This window comes from Hemicordylus capensis, chromosome 1, assembly GCF_027244095.1.
Source record: "Hemicordylus capensis ecotype Gifberg chromosome 1, rHemCap1.1.pri, whole genome shotgun sequence".
NCBI classification, from domain to species: Eukaryota; Metazoa; Chordata; class Lepidosauria; order Squamata; family Cordylidae; genus Hemicordylus; species Hemicordylus capensis.
In genome coordinates, this window is record NC_069657.1 from 160996729 (window position 1) to 161014474 (window position 17746).

The 17746-nt window shown below is 44.0% G+C and overlaps 1 protein-coding gene across 7 annotated transcripts in view; it reads right to left on the minus strand.

The window, feature by feature from the left end:
• Positions 1–2498: 2498 nt before the first annotated feature.
• Positions 2499–17746, minus strand: part of MYLK (myosin light chain kinase) — a 359252-nt gene continuing 344004 nt past the window's right edge. For all 7 annotated transcript variants that reach the window (XM_053251749.1, XM_053251736.1, XM_053251728.1 and 4 more), the window contains 3 exons: positions 16872–17001; positions 10986–11117; positions 2499–5032 (listed from right to left, as the gene is read on the minus strand). In XM_053251749.1, the coding sequence (XP_053107724.1) occupies positions 4782–5032; positions 10986–11117; positions 16872–17001 (513 nt within the window). In that variant the 3' untranslated portion in view covers positions 2499–4781. The remainder of the gene's footprint in view (positions 5033–10985; positions 11118–16871; positions 17002–17746) is intronic.

The following is a 17746-nucleotide window of genomic DNA, read 5'->3' on the forward strand; positions in this document are numbered from 1 at the left end:
TTTATTTTGTCAACATGGATGCCATCCTTTCTCCAAGGGTTTACAAAGGGACGAGCCTTTCCCATCTGTTTTGCTTGCTGCCTGGGAAGGACTCGTGTCTCTGAAACCCTGGAGCGCTGCTGCCAGTCAGAGAGCAGACATTCCTGAGCTAGACAGATCAGTGGTCTGACTTAGTCCTATAGGCAGCTACCTGTATAATCTGTGTAAAGAGAGAGAGAGTATCCACTTTATCATCTCACCACCACTGTCTGGATGGTTAAACTGAGGCAGGCTGAGAGTTGGTGACTGGCACAAGGTTGCACAGTGAACTTTGAGGCTGACTGGAGATTTGAATTCAGTTCTTCTATCCTACTCTATCTACACCATTAGTGTTTAGCTGGTAGATTGGACCTCAAGCTGGGTAGGTCACTGCCAGACCTGAGGTGGATTGCGCCAGGGGCATTACCATGATACACATATATGGTTAAAAAAGAACCAGGTTTCATATTGCCTCTCTTTCAGCTAAAGGTGGATCCTGGTCCAAAAAGACTTCTGTGCCAAAACCATCACAAGCAATTTAAGCAAACCAGTTTACACAGATAGAATTTGCCATCCCTCCACTGGTGGCTCTGCAGGACAAATATTGTTTGTGAGAAGGTGTGACACATATCCATAAATATGCAGTGGATACCTGCTGCCAAGGGCGGAGCCACCATTGAGTGACACAAGCCACCGCCCTTGTGGGTTAACACTTCAGGGGCCACACCTTGTGCCCCAGCCACACCCGCTGTGTCTGATGTCAGCTTGCAAATTGGGCCACACGGCCCTGTTTGCAAGCCAGATCCAGCCAGCACCATGTCTGCAGCATGGTCAGGAGCGGCTCTTTTAAAGGTAGGGAGAGCCACTCTGGCGGTTCTGCAAATGCAATGCTGGCCAATTTTGCTCCCAAATGGGGCCGCACGGCCCTGTTTGTGACCTAAACTACTCCCGCTGCGTCTGACATCAAATGCAGGGGGTGTTGCTAACATTTGCTCCCTGTCAGACGCTGACTTTTGATGCAGGGGGCCGGGCCTAGGGGGCCATAGCAGCTGGCTGAACCTGGGTCATTGCTGGCCTTTCTCCACACCGGCCTGCAGCAGATCAATGGCCAAGCACAGCTTCTTGGCATTTGTCCCTAAGTGTTCATGACATGTAACTGCCCTTCACACATTCGTGTATTTACATTTGTAGAATACTGGTGTGACTACAGCAAACACAATTGCCATATAAAATATGAAGGACATGTGCATTATCATTATGTGTACACGTAATATATGCTGGAAGCCACCACCTCAGAACCTGATATCTGTGAGACTTTGATGTTTCAGTGTTATTCTAAAATGGTTATTTTTTAAAAATAAAACCACTGAAAGGAAAAACAATAAATAGGATTTTAATCTTTAATTGGTAAATTGATCAACTAAAACTTAAAGCTTTGGCTGATTAATCAGTTCAGTCAAATGAGTGTGAACCATAGCAACATTTCCTAAGTAACTTTGATCACTTCATTGTCAGAAGCCCAGATTAGAATGTACAGAGGTAAATACATGTATTGCAGCGTTATAAGAGATGCTGTATCGTTCAAATCTAAGGTGTTATATGTTCTGCTTTCAAGACAAGCTGATTCAGATAATATTTCAGATTCAATGAAGTTTAACTAACTTGCAAAGAAGCGGCTAATTTTACAGGAGTCATTCCAAATTTTTCTTGATTCAGCTTTAAAAATATTTGCCAGATTTTGCCATTCTTCCTATTAAGTTTGTCTTTATTGTTTAGATGTTAGCAATTTCACTGATTGATTAAAATGGCAAAGGGCCTAACTCTGCATTTTGATCAAGTAAGCTGAGTTAGGCCCTTAGCAATTTCACTGATTGATAAAAATGGCAAAATCTAAACAATAAAGACAAACTTAACAGGAAGAATGGCAAAATCTGGCAAATATTTTTAAAGCTGAATCAAGAAAAAATTGGAATGACTCCTACCCAAAGCTGATCCATTAGTCTAAAGACAACTAATCTTCATGGTATTACCATTGGTTCTTTTTCTGTTGACATCAGAAAATTTCAAATGCCTCCCCCTCCCCATGCAATATGCTGAAATATATTCATTCATTCCTCACACATTCCCCGTTTTCAAAGCAGGCACACTGGTATGGGTTGATCACATAACCGGCTTGTTGTGGCATAATTATATTAAAGCAAGCCCCAGAAAACAGCTGCAAATATCTTCTAGCGTAAAAAAGTGACACTTTCAAGTTACACTTTATCTTTTGCTGCAAAAGACAGATAAGAGTGTGTATTTGTATGTGGGAAAATGAACCTATTAAACTGGTTAATGGAAGCAGTTTGCCTAGGATTGTACCCAGAAGAATCATTAGGTAGGTGCACCTTACAGCAATCACTCAAGGATGGGAGCACTGCTGCAAGAAGAAAACTGAGCTGCTGGATAAGACTGAACAAACTAGAGCACTTGCTAGCATGCTTGGTGGTATTTGTTTATTGAGAAATTGTGAGTAACTACAGTTGTAGTGTTCTCATATTTTGCAGCTCATACGGTTTAAGAAAACCAGGAAAACATCAGCATATTTTTAATTAAGGTATATAAAAATACACCCCATTATTTCCATAACACATTAAAAACGTGTGAGAAAATGCTCTGTATGCACTAAACCATATTAAAAACTTTTCCTTATAAGAATCTGTGGCAAACTGGCAATTATTGTGTTTTACTATAACAAAAACTCTTTATTCGTTTAAAAAGGAGAACACATGCTGGTAACTTCAACCTAGCAAGAATCAGCAAAAGCAGTTATAAAAACCCACAGCAGTTGTGAGTGAGCCTTATACATGAAATTTTGAATTGTTGTATTCAAACAGGCAGATGAGCAAATAATATAGAACACATAAGACTACGTAATATCAAATAATCTAAAGATAATACCGTATACATCTGTATTAAAGTACACTTAATTTTGTCCCCCTGCCTTGAAAAGCTAAAATAAGCTTTGTTGTGTGTGTTCTTTAAAGTCAGCTGTTTTTAAAAAAGCTTGTACACAAAGTGGGAAAAAGCCACACAACTGGAATGATGCACAGATAGTGGACGTGTACTGTCATTTGATTATGCATAACATTTCATGGTCTCTGAACTGCTGCTTGTTGTGAAAGAAAAGCAAAGTTAATACATCTGAATGTGAATCAGTTTGGGGATGAGATTAAGTTTTATCATTGACTGTGCTATTTTTATTGAGCTAATCTATGGGTTTTTTTAAGTTGTAGAGAAACAATCTAGGCTCCCTTTCCTTGGCTGCTTTGGTATCCAACTATTCATTGGCTAAAATACATTTTTGTACTTAACCAAATAACATTACAAATTGGTTAAAAACTTGAGTTGTGACGCACAGGCACAGAATCACCAACATTCTATTTTGCAACAGCATACATTCAGAAACTATACTTTTTACTCCTTGCCCTTTACAAATAAGGTAGTAAAGTTTGCTTTCCATATTCAGCTTTGTTTTCCAGGCAGGGAGAAGAATCTGCAACCAGGTAAGAGAGATTTAGGGCTGATGTTCATAACCATTTCTGCATGTGGTAGCTGTGGTGAAAAGCCAACCTTTATCATATTAGCCTGTGGGGAGGCAGTTGAGAGAAACCCCTGACATGCTGGATTCAGCTTTTGTCACAACAGTGCTGGCTAGTTTGGATAGTTGGCATGGTGTAACAAAATCCTGAATGTGCCAGCTGACTTGGTTGAAGATTGGCAAAAGCTGACTTTTTCTTGCTGCTAAGATGGGCATAAAAACTGGTCCTTGTAAGGGAGAGATTGGGTACAATTGATTGAAGTGGGAAAGGGAAACTACAGCAAGAACAAACTAATAGGAAAAAAATGAACTTTTTACATCTCAGAGCTGAATCACAACATTTAGGTTGTGCGAGCCACGGGACAAGCTGAAATGTTGAGATTTAAGCCAATTATATTCCAATGATAGCTATACTGGCTGAAACCTAGGTACACCGAGTTAAATTCACAAATGTTCAGGGAGAAAACCAATGAAGGCAGAGAGTGCTTTCAATACAAAATTACTAACGTCAGTGGGGGCAAAGGTCTTCACTTATATGTCACAAATATGATCTGGGATGATAGCAAATACATGACTTGACACTTGACAAGAGATGTCAACGAGAGTCCAAAGATGTAATCTACTAGGAAGTTCTTCCTCCTCCTGCGCAGATCCCATTCTTTCAGCAGGCCCTTTTGTAGGAGAACTTTCTGTTGAATTGTATTCCATGTTCTCAAAACCCACTGCATTCATGCAAGCTCCATTGATTTAATGGAACATCAGTGAGACTTACATAATGCGCAGAGGTGGTTAGGAGGATTGGATCATAGGTAATAGGTTCTCCACTGTTTTCATATCGATTGATGGAACAATTCGTGCAGTGTCCTGCCCCTTTCCCGCAATTGATGAGTTCAACAAAGAAATAATTGACTCTTGTAAGGTTTGGCTTTTCATATGCTGTGCTCATGTTCATAATTTGGGCTATGGAACTAATGCTTTAACTTAAACTAAATACAAGCACAACAGCCACCTAAAGTGCTTGCTAATTCAAGTTAATGCCCATAAATGGAACAAAGAGGTATCAGCTGATTGTGCCGATGAAACAAACCAAAAACTCATGACCTAATGTCACATTGTGTGAGCTTTAGAAAAAAAGTCTTTAATTGGGTGATTTTTCAAATATTTATTTTGTTCAATTTTTGTTTCATTCTTCTTCCTCCTCTTCCTCTTCCTCCTCCCCTTCTTTCCCCATTGTTTCCACAATGAGTTCTGCGGTACAAGTTGCTTCTCCAAGACTGTTAACTGCCTTGCAGGTGTATTTGGCATCATCATCTCCACAGACCTCAGAAATAGTCAAAGAACAATTCCCATCCTCATCATAGTCTATCTGGAAGTGCCGGGACTCCTTGATAGATTGGTCATCTTTGTACCAAATCACTTCTGGGTCAGGATAGCCTAAGACAAGGGAGTAAAAAATACAGGTGCCATAAGTCAAACTATTTTTATTCCTTCAGATATTTAATATCTTCCTCTTCTGTCCTCAAAAAACTCACAGAGTGGCTTATAAAGAGAGTTTTTAAAACATCAGCAATGAAAGATTGTCCTTCTTAGAGATATTCAGGCAGCTTCATGTAGGAGAAGGCAACCCTCAAGATAGCTGGATCCCAGGTGATTTAGCATTTTTGAAAGATTAAAACCAGAACATGCTTTGCATGCAGAAGGGCAACTGTTGGCATCTCCAGATAGGGCTGGGAAAGATCCATTTGAAACATGAAGAGTTTATTTTATTTATTTATTTCTCAAATTAGTAGACAGCCCCAAACTTCTGTCTCTGGGTAGTTTACAAAATAAAAAAAAATTAAAATTAAAACCTTAAAAAATTAAAACCACAGTCAAATTAAAAAACTTGGGTGAAAAAATGGGCCTTTAGGGACTTTTAAAAAGTTGTCAGAGATGGAGAGGTTATTATTTCAGCAGGGAGCACATTCCAGAGTAGGGGTGTGCATGGTCCGGAATTCCCATGGTCCGGCACGGGAGGGAGTTTCTCTTTAAGGGGGTGGTGGTAGTACTTACCCCCCCCCGCCGCTCTTCCCCCTCCGGCGCTGGCGGTTTTCAAAACGTTCTTGGGGCGGCAGAGTTCCTCCCTGCCGCCCCTGCCCCCGTCGTTGTCCTTGCTAGCTTAAAAGTAGGCAGAGCTGGTGGCGCGCATGCACCCTTTGCGGCACGCGCTCGTCTCTGCTGCTGGCGCGTGCAGCGTGACATACGTGGCGCGCGCGCCAGCAGCAGAGACAAGCGCGTGCCGCAAAGGGTGCATGCGCGCCACCAGCTCTGCCTACTTTTAAGCTAGCAAGGACAACGACGGGGGCAGGGGCGGCAGGGAGGAACTCTGCCACCCCAAGAACGTTTTGAAAACCACCAGCGCCGGATGGGGAAGAGCGGCAGGGGGGTAAGTACTATCACCCCCCCTTAAAGAGAACCCCCCGACCTTCCGAACCGAACCGTGGGAATTCCGGACCGGTCCAGAGGCCTTGTCAATGGCCTCCGGACCGAACCATGCACACCACTATTCCAGAGTATCGGGGTGGCAACAGAGAAGGCCCGTCCCTGCGTAGCCACCAGACTTCAGATGGACCTCTCTGGATGATCTCAATGGGCGATGGGGCTCATGGCAAAGATGACATTCTTTTAAATGCCCAGGGCCTGTTAAAGGCTTTATAGGTTATAACCAGCAGCTTGTATTTTGCCCAGAAATTAATTGGCAGCCAGTATAGCTCATTTAGTATAGGAGTAATATGGTCTCTCCGAGATGGCCTAGAAATCAACTTTTTTTAAAAAAATCAACTTGGCTGCCGCATTCTGTACCAACTGCCATTTCTGGACTACATACAAAGGCAGCCGCACATAGAGCGCATTACAGTAGTCAAGCCTGGAGGTTACCAGCATATGTACCACTGTTTTAAGGTCATTCGCCTCTAGAAATGGACATAGCTGATGTATCAGCCAAAGCTGATAAAAAGCACTCCTGGCCACCACCTCAATCTGAGAAACCAGGGAGAGATTTGAGTCCAGGAGCATTCCCAAGCTACGTACCTGATCTTTCACGGGGAGTGTAACCCTATCAAGAACAGGCAGATCTAAACTCTCTCTCGGGTCCTGTCCCCACCCACCCGTCAGTATCTCCATCTTATTTGGATTCAACTTCAGTTTGTTATCCCTAATCCAGCCCATTACTGCCTCCAGGTAGTCATTTAGGGAAGATATGCCATTTCCTGATGAGGTTGGCATGGAGAAGTAAACCTGGGTGTCATCAGCATATTGATAACACCCAGGACAAAACCTCCTGATGATCTCTCCCAGTGGTTTCATGTAGATGTTAAAGAGCACTGGAGACAGTATGGAGCCTTGAGGACTCCACACTTCAGTTCTTGCTAGGTGGAACAACAGTCTCCAAGTGATACCATCTGGAATCTGCCAGAGAGGTAGGAGTGGAACCACTGTAAAACAGTGCCACCCAATCCCACCTCTCTCAGACGGTCCAGCAGGATACCATGGTCAATGGTATCGAAAGCTGCAGAGAAATCCAAAAAGATCAGCAGAGTCACACTCCCTCTGTCGATAGCCAGTTGGAGATCATGCATCAGGCCGACCAAGGCAGTCTCACCCCATAGCCCACACAAAATGGGTCTAGATATTCTACATCATCCAAAACTGCCTGGAGTTATGAGGCCACCACCCACTCAACCACCTTGCCCAACCGTGGAAGATTAGAAACAGGTCTGTAATTAGCTAACTCTGATTAGGATCCAGAAGCACTCTCAGATGGAGTACCTGTTCCCCACCCAGAACTGGAAGATCAAAATAATCTCCCAAGTTCTGACTGCACAATAATTATCTCTGTCTTATTGTGGAGTGTAGACAATGCTAAGCTGGATGGACCAATGGTCTGACTCAGTAAAAGGTAGCTTCATATTTATGTGTGCATATGTTCATACATAGATATATATTCAGACTCTCTGTAAAAGGAGTAACTCAGCTGGTGGAAGGTACTTTGAAATCAAATACCACTTGGGCATCCAGAAACAAGGTCAGACCTAATAGCACCCCCATGATGCAAACCTGATCTTTGAGGTGGAGTGCAGCAGTGTTCTCTCTAACAAGCATCCCCAGATGCTGTTGACTACAACTCCCATAATCCCCAAGCAAAAGCCATTGCAGCTGGGGATTCTGGGAGTTGTAGTCAACAACATCTGGGAATCCCTGTTAGAGGGAACACTGGAGTATAGTCCATTCAGAACAGGCTGAACACCACCTCCAAGAACTCACCAACAGCACCTCCATCTTCTCTGGATTGAACCTGAGTTTATTTTAGCATTTTTATCTTTCAAAAGACTTGCCCATGTTCTTACTGTGGCTATTGTAAAATGAGATTGGGGTATGTGTGTCTGTGAACGTAAGGTAGACACATATCTGAGAGTGACCACTAATCATAATTTTCTAGTAAATGTCCAACAAATGCCTTCATGACTTTAGAATAATGTGTTTTCCTTTCACACTGTGTTGTTCACTGGGAGACACCACTGCATGTGCAGCAGAGGTCTCCACATGAAATGTAAAGTGTGCCTTTAAGTGTTTAAGCAACAGAACTCATGGCATGAGAAATGGGGCAACTGGGCATGGGGGCAAGCGAGGAGCAATCTAGAGCTACACACATGCCTCTGTACTTTGCTCACTTAATCTCTGCATTCAGACACTCAAAAAGTTCAGCTATTTAAAAAAAACCCATTCATTATAATATATTTTAATTTGTCACATTTACAAATTAGTGGGGATAAACTAGAAAACAAAGCTTCCCTGTTTTCAGTATTTAATGGTAGAACTAGAATGGATAATTTCACTGATATGATTCTGAAATACAAAAAGTAATACATGGTCTAGGGATGTGCAAACCGGTTTGAATTCAAACTGGTTTGAATTCGAACTGGGGTGGTTCGATAGTTCGAATTTGAACCAAACCAGCCATCAGGTTCAAGCTGCAGGTTAGAATTCAAACCAAACTGGGGATGGTTCAATTCAACCCAGTTTGAACCAGTTCAAACCTCCAAAAGTGGGTGGGTTGGTAGCTGGCACCCATGGGTACTTACTATCCAAACCCCAAAGCAATTGGACACCCCTACAATTTTTTATGAATTTTTGAAATTTATTTCCCTTTTTCTCTCATAGGATATAATGGGACTTGAACCAGCCCATTATTCCCTATTGTGGAGCACCTAGGGGCATAAAAGTGGGGTGGGTGGTAGACACCCAGGGGTGCCTACTACCCACAAAATCCCAAATTAATCGGACACTCCTCCGATTATTGGTGAATTTTAAAAGTATTTTTGAATTCCTCATAGGGAATAATGAGGATTGCAGCAAATGTATAGCTTCAGGTTGGGGGGAAAGGGGTGTCCTAGAGTGGAGTGTGGTGGGTGGTAGTTCCCAAGGTGGGCAAGGAAGCTATCAGAAATATTTGAAAGGAATTGGGCAAAGGGCTGAGTTTTAAGTGGTTTTTGAAGTTTACGCGTCTTTAAGGTTCGCAAATGAGAGTGGATTCATGGTTTGTCATTGAAAACCTTATATGCTACCAAAGAATCTACACTCAGAACACCTCAGAAACAACAAACTCCAGTACCTTATGGGTTAGCAACCTATGGGGGTGGTTGGCACCCTCTGTGCACTACACCACCACTCACTCTGGGCCACCCCAGCACCCCACAAGTGGCTTTAAGGTTTTTCTCCATAGGGAAGAATGGAAGTTTCAGCAGCCCCATGACTGCACTTGGGGGGTGCTGGGGTGGCCCAGAGCAAAGGTGCCAACCACCCCATGGGTTGCTAACCCATGGGGTACTGGGTTTTGTTGTTTCTGAGGTGTTCTGAGTGTAGATTCTTTGAGATTTTCAATAACAAACCATGAATCCACTCTCAATTGCTAACCTTAAAGACATGAAAACTTCAAAAATCACTTTAAAATCAGCCCTTTCCCAATTCCTTTCAAATAATTCTGGTAGCTGCTTTGCCCCCCTTGGGAACTACCATCCACCACACTGCTCTAGACCACCCTTTTGCCCCCGACGTGAAGCTATACATTTGCTGACACCTCCATGCTTCTTTAAGGAGAAAAACCTTAAAGACGTGTAAACTTCAAAAATCACTTAAAACTCAGCCCTTTGCTCAATTCCTTTCAAATAATTCGGATAGCTTCCTTGCCCACCTTGGGAACTACCACCCACTAACTCCGCTCTAGGCCACCCCTCCCCCCCCCCACGTGAAGCTATACATTTGCTGCAATCCTCATTATTCCCTATGAGGAATTCAAAAATACTTTTAAAATTCACCAATAATCGGAGGAGTGTCCAATTGCCTTGAGGTTTTGTGGGTGGTAGGCACCCCTGGTTGCCTACCACCCACCCCACTTTTGTGCCCCTAGGTGCTCTACAATAGTGGATAATGGGCTGGTCTGGGTCCCATTATAAGAGAAAAATAATTAAAAATATTTCAAATATTCATAAAAAATCGTAGGGGTGTCCGATTGCTTCGGGGTTTGGATGGCTGTTGGCACCCATGGGTGCTCCACAATAGGGAATAATGGGCTGGTTCATTATATCCTATGAGAGGAAAATAAAAATAAATTTCAAGAATTCATAAAAAATCGTACAAGTTTCCGACTGCTTTGCGGTTTGGGTGGCAGGTAACCATGGGTGCCAGCTACCACCCCACCCACTTTTGAAGGTTCAAACCGGTTCAAAACGGACACACCAGTTTTGTGCACATCCCTAACGTGGCCTTAAACAGTCTAAGTAAAAGGTATATCTTTGGCATTCAGTTATGCTTGTTCATCACACTGAATACCAGTACATATCTGTGGATTCAGAACTCCCCGCTGAGCCCTCAACAGGTGCTGGCTATACCTTCTTTTTCAAGTCACCTCTCTCAGACTTCTGATTTGACATGAAAGTGCCCAAGTGGAAGCCAGAGAAACCAGTGAAGACGCACCCAGATTACTCTGTTGTGAGTGACATAGATTTAAAAAAGACTGTTATTATTTAGTGGCTGAACAAGATATTCTTGTTGCAACATGTTGCTTGAAGGTTATAATAAGGGAGCAAATGCTCAAAATACAAGTCACAAAAGGGTAATCCATGGGGTGTATCCTTCCATGAAGAGTTCTGTTTGCCAAAGGGAGATTATATTTGCCAATCCCTCCTCAGGAGCAGATCATCAGGGAGCTCCACATGGAAGCCTTTGCTTGAACAGAACTTCATTTTGCTCAATAGCAGCTTAGGATACAACCCCCTGAAGGAACAACATAGAAAGAAAGAGAACATGTAAATAACTTCAAATAAAGTCATTCAAATTTCCAAAGTCTTACCTTCAATTTTGCAGTCAAATCTAGCAGCACTGCCTTCCACAACTTCAATATCTTGAATGGTTTTTGTGAAATAAGGCTTCACATGGGGCCTTTCTTCATCAACTGCTTCCAGGAGAGTGTTGGAAGCTTCATCTAGGGAAAGCAAACAAAGGTTTGGTAATCTTACGGGAAATTCCTCTGCCAGAGAACTGTTCTAATAGCCAGATGATGGTCAAAACCTTCCTTTACACCTGGTAACACTGCAGAAGCTCACCAAAATCTGCTTTGTTCTTCTTTTCATAGTAGCCTTTGATGGGTGAACTTTACAATACATATTCAGGTGCGTACCAAGGTTGGAGTGGGCCCAGAGAAGAGTGTTTAAAATGGGCCCCTTGCTGTCTTCCTCTCCGTCACCTTCTACTAGGTGCAGAACAGATCTCAGTACATGGGGGGCCACTGGGACAAAGAAAAAAGTGGTTGCCCCCCCACCCCACTTTTCATTTTAAATCTTTTTAATCGCCCCCTACCCCCAGCTCTCTTCTCCTCTTCTTCTGAAGCTTATAAATCAACACTGAAACTAGTTATTAATGACTGAGCACCATAAATATGGAAACGTGTCTGCTAAATGAGAAGGGTATGCACAGGCACAGACACACACACACTGTGTGCCTCCCAAATTCCTGCATGTATATTTGGAAAGGTTTTGCTGGATAATGGGATTTATATATTACATTTCTACACTGCTGTGGATAGTTAATGAGAGCAAAGTTAGTGGAAAGCGCATAGGCAGTACCAGCCTCTGCCAGCATTTCACCCAGCCCCCTCCACTCTTCCTGGTGCCATGCAAAGGGACTGCTTCTCACTGGGGGGGTGGGGCAGAGATGCTGGCTATATAGGACATCTGGGAGATAAATCTAGCTGCACATTTATTCATAAACTGGCGTTATCTATCACTGACTAAAGTTAATATGTCAATGCAACAGTTTTAGAATTGTGATTAATAACACTTCAGATGCATCACAAAGAAAGAACTTATCTGAAAGAGATCTTGTGAAAATTGAGAAAACCGAGTTAGGGCTACAGTACTGCACTCTCTTGTCCCAGTGGCACTCTCTGCTGTGAAATCTGCTGTCTACAATCCTGGAGGCAGCCCTGTCCGATGGTGGCTTTTGCTCTTGTGATGGCTGCACTGCCGCCCTTCTCCCCCTCCCCTCCCCCTCTGCCATCCACCTCCACCAGCAGATATGGAATTCTCATGAGAGGGAACTTTGGACTCTCCTGTGAGATTTTGGACGAGGTTTGCAGCCATAGCCGGAGAGGAGGAGGAGACCCGGCGGGGGGAGCGGGTAGAGGAGAGGGGAGAAAGAGGTGGCGGCAGGTGGGGGCAAACGGGTGCAAGCAGGGGCACAACAGGCTGGGGCACCCCGGAAATGGTCCCGGTGCCAGACAAGGCAGGCAGGCGGCTGCTGACCCACCCCCGCCCAGACCGGGAGAGAGAGGGCGCACAGGAGCAGCTGCTCAGGTCTTGCCTTGAAGGCAAGGGAAAGCGATTGGGGGGGGGGGCAATCGCTGCCCTCACTGCACCGAGGCCGCCAGCCACTGTTTTCCCCACCCAGGCAGCTAGCTACAAGCAGGCAGCCACCACAGCCATGGGGGACAGATGTGGGTGACTAACCGTTGAGGCAGCGGGCCAGTAAACAACTGTCTCCCCTTGCCTAATGGACGGTATACCCCGGGATAGTATTATCCATGTGTGTAGCGTTTCTAGGTTCAGGACTAAACAGGTTTACTGGGAGCAAGCCTGAGCTCAGTGGGATTTACTTCCTAGCAAGTATTACTCAAGATTTTAATCGGGAATACTCATACACAGAAGAATATTTTGCCAATGTTGCAATAGCAGAACCTTCTTCCTTAGCATTATTTTTTCCTATTGGACTATGAACCACCATTCCATTACTGCTGCCTGTGTGTATCCAAGGTACAGACATACCAAGTGTGGTAAGCAAACAGCACCGTATACACTATTATACACCCTTTAATACCAGATGTAGCATTAATCAGTTTGCTCAGGAATGTGCATGCTACCCTCTCCATTAGAATACATGTACCTTCAGGGGCCTAGCAAGGTTGGAGTGGGCCCAGAGACAAGATTTTAAAATGCCTCCCCCCTCACTGAAGCTCAGCTCATGAAGTAAAGAAATCTTAAATGAGGCTGAATAGTGGTAACAAAAAGCATAATAAAAACAAACAAATAAATAATCAATCAATCTCCTATGTGCCACAATAGTGTTGGAAGTGAAGGACTACACGCTGTCTCATGTCTCAGTGACAGACTAGTGAGTCAGAGGGCTAGAGGGGTCAAGACATTGGTCATCCCTTCTCTACTGCTCTGACACTATCCCTTTGATATGTAGATTGATACTCTTAGGGACTTCTTTCCTTCCTGCCTGCTCTCTTCCTTCTTCCCTTTCAACACACATTATTTATTTATTTATTTTATTAAAACCTTTTTATACCGCCCAAAACTTACGTCTCTGGGTGGTTTACACATGCTCCTCTCTCCCTGCACCATGTGTGCAGAGATGCAGAAACCATCCATCTGCATCCAGCTAGCTAGCTAGATTAGAGATCCTATCTCTCCACTTTACTATCTAGAATGGAGTTCACTAATAAAGACTCCTTATATTGATTTGAAACTATGAACTGGCTCCAAGTTTCTTTTACTCTCAGCATACATGCATGCCTGGGCAGTGTTTTGCCTCTGTGCACTCTGCTGTAATAGAAGAGCATCTCTTACCAGAGAGAATTCTCAACAAATAGAACATCATCCTAAATTATTTTTTTTAAGGTTTTGTAAATTGTGGACGATGCCAGCCATTTAATGGTACTAGAGAAAGACATGGTGTTCTGGTAGCTCCAGGTCTTAACACTCATATCAATTTCGGAGGATGAATACAACTGAAGGAAGCCCGAGCGGGTGCATGGCTGGGGGATTCAGTCATGTGACTTGCCTCTGGGGGCCCCCCTTGCCCTCTTATAGTTACGCCCCTGTGTACCTTTGTCCCTCTTAATCTCTGGAAGCCAAGGCTGGCATTTCCAAGCACACTGACTCCCTCTGCCTTGCCTCCTGTCAAGGAAAGCATCTCAGCTACTACTCATGCACCACTTTGCTCCATCACTTTCTAATTGGCTCTGGTGGCACCTTTCTCCTGAATTGCTACTAAAATTTACACTTCAGTTTTGCTTTACCATCCTTTTAAATGTTACCAGGAAAGGGCATTGGTGGATCTCTTGTGGAAGCATGTTCCATATCACCATCTAAGCCCTGTGCTTAATAAACTGCTTTACATTCTGTCGTAGGGAACGAAGAATATGCTCTCTGAGACATGCAGAGACCAACTTGTCAAGAGCATGATAGATCAAATGTGGACCCAGAAGCTAACAGGGAGTCAATGCAGTTGGCCTACTAGTTGTATATGTTCCTGTCTCTGTATGCCAGCTAGGAGGGCAGGCAGTAGCATTTTGCAGCTAAAGCTTCAGAACGATTTATTAGGGATGAGCCCAAATCATTTTGGCGTATCTTTGAAGAGGTGCCGAAACGATTTGGCTCCCTGCAGTGAGGAGTGTCTTTAAAAGGAGACAGGGAGGTCTCACTGCCCCTCCCTCAAGCCTCCGTCTTCTAAGCAAAAGTACTCCGTGAAAGCGGCAGCCCGTGCCGCTGGCGCCTTTAAAGCACCGCAGTGACTGCATGCTGATCCCAGCATCCCTCGTGTGGCGTTGGCATGCAAACGGCACCAATGCCATTTGCATGCCAACGCTTTGTGAGGGAGGCTGGGAGCAGCATCTCGTTGCTGCAGCGCAGTGCTTTAAAGGAGCCAGTGGCATGGGCTGCCGCTTACATGAAGTAGTTTTGCTTAGAAGAGCGCCGCGATGGGGTGGCGTGGGGTGGCGGAGGATTGAGGGAAGGGCAGGTAAGATCTGCCTGCCTCCTTTTAAAGGTGCCCCTCCCCGCCCCTTGGGATGTTGCCCAAGTATTTCGTGCACATCCCTACTATTTATTGCTTTTTATTTATTACATACTTATTCTGAGCCTTTATACAGTGTAATTTATACAGTGTAGAAATTGCTTAGATGTACTTCAGATCACTTGGGTGTCTTCCAAAGAGTGATGGCACGTCTACCATCAGTCTTCATGTTATGTCAGTGGTGGCTGGTGGCTCCTGGGACTGGAGGGGGTGGGCGCTAGGCAAGGCAGGTGATGGGTGGAACTACAGGTTGTGAGAGGTGGAGCCAATTGTGGGCAGCTGCAGATGTGGAGCCAGGATTAGGTGGGTGCCTTAGCAATAAATGGCAAAGTATAGATTTGTAGCTAACAAGTGGGATCAAAATTCAAACACACAAACAAATCTCAATTGCTCATCAGAAGAGATACAGAGAAATATGGAAAATATCAGTTGCTTTATAGTGATTAACAGGACTACAGTAGTGTGTAGATTTGTATCTAACACAGTAGGATCAAAACCGAAGCACCTGTGTGTGTGTGCGCGCACACACACACACACACAGAGGAAAACAACTGCACAAGCTGTTGTCCGTGCCAGAGTGCAAGAACAGCAGGGAACAACAGAGGGAGGGAATAGGCACATAAAATGAAGGCAGAGAACATGGCTGACTGAGAAATTTAAGGTAAGCACCATTCACTTTGTCAATAGATAAGATCTGCCTCTGTGTCATGCTCCTACATTATATTGATACCACGGCAAATGGTAGGGAAGAGCAGATATCTTGAAAGCCATTAATAAACTTTAGCTGATGACCCTTCAGGGTTCCTGTCACAAAGTGTCTAATTTCACATCAACATGTATGCTGAACGTTGAACCTTGCAGGCAGGGGCGTAGCTAGGGTAGAGGGGGCCCGTGTTCATTCCAATCTCTGGCGGCCCCCTAGAGTGAGGGAGACAATGAAGAAAATAGGGAGGGATGGAGCTGGAGGGCCCTCAGGAGCTGGGGGCCCGTGTTCTTTGAACCCTTTCGCACAATTATAGCTACGCCCCTGCTTGTAGGGGCTGGCCTAGACCCAGTCCCATCTGCATAGCAACTCTTTATGACCTAGGCAAAACTGTATATTGGGGCTTGCCATGTGGACTTTTGCAGCTGAAGGGAGAATTTACATGCCACTAATGAATGCCTCCAGGAACACAGCATGGTAACTTTCCATATGTTCAGGGGACTTACATGGCAAGTTGTGCTGAACATTACAGCCAGATGTGAAGAAATACTATGCAAAAGCAGGCTTCCATCTGATTATTAACATGTGAGAGCCAGCGTGGTGTAGTGGTTAGAGTGCTGGACTAGGACCTGGGAGACCCGACTTCAAATCCCCATTCAGCCATAATACTTGCTGGGTGACTCTGGGCCAGTCACTTCTCACTCAGCCTAACCTACTTCACAGGGTTCTTGTGAGGAGAAACTTAAGTATGTAGTATACTGCTCAGGGCTCCTTGGAGGAAGAGCGGGATATGAAATGTAATAATAATAATGTAGACTATTTTTTAACCGGGGCCTAGAGAAGGCAGGAATCATAGGAGATACCCTGTTTCCCCAAAAGTAAGACCTACCCCGAAAGTAAGACCTAGCAGTAATTTCTGATGTACCGCTAATTGCCCTAGTGCATTTTTGGGGGCTAAAATTATTATAAGACACTGTCTTATTTTCGGGGAAACACGGTATATTGACCAGTGTGAGGCCAAATTATAAAAGAGATGCTAGGTAAAAAAGAAAATGGCACTGCAGGCTGCATACAGGCTGTGAGTCATCCACATTGCCTACAGTAGGTTTAAGACATCTGTTTGGGCTAGATACAGGAAGTACAGTGTCTTTCCAGATTCCACAGACAAAATTCCCATACCTTCCACTTCTATTTTTTCTGCATTAACAGGGCTGGTTGGTGAGCTTGATGAGGACTTCCTCCCGCTCAGGCCAGAAATCATTGCCATAGAGGATAGTCTTCCAATGGCACGGACAGCATTCCCAGTTTTCTGCAACGCAACACAGAAGTGCTTAGTGAATCAATTCTCACAATTCCTTATTCCCCCAAATATCCATAAACTAAGAAGCAGACTAATTGAGAAAACACACAATTGTTCCAGGCAGTCTCCCCATAACAGCAGGATGGTGGAATGCAAATGGATCCTCAATGAGGATTTTCACAGTCTCGCTCTGTCTCGTACTGCCAGTTCACCAGAAGATTTTGGAAGTTGGACCTCAAAAGAGTTTCCTTTTAAAGAGCAAGGGTAGAGAAAGTGTTGAAAGTGGGCAAGGAAAGACAGATACGGAATATCAGCAAAAATTTTGTGGGGTTATGAAAAACACTTCACCCACAGTGCTGGTGTCTCAGAATTCTTTTAGACAGATAGATATCAATACACACACACACACACACACACACACACACACACACAACTTCCACAGTTACCCAAGGTGATGATCCAAAATAAACATCTCCCAAAGCTATCTCTGCTATAAACTCAGGAGACCTTTCCCACAGGATCTATATAGGATGCATGTTTGAAACAAAGCCAGCAAAACTATTAGTATGCTTTAAACTAAGCCTCTCATTTATTATTATTATTTTACACAGACAGGTGTTATTGACTGGTTTGTTTGATCCAGACATTGAGTCCTTCCCAAGGACCTGGGATGCCAGAATTTTATTGTCAATGTTGTTGCTGTTGTTATAGATATCGTCGCAGGATATAGGCTGTTCCCAGTAAAGTTGCTTTT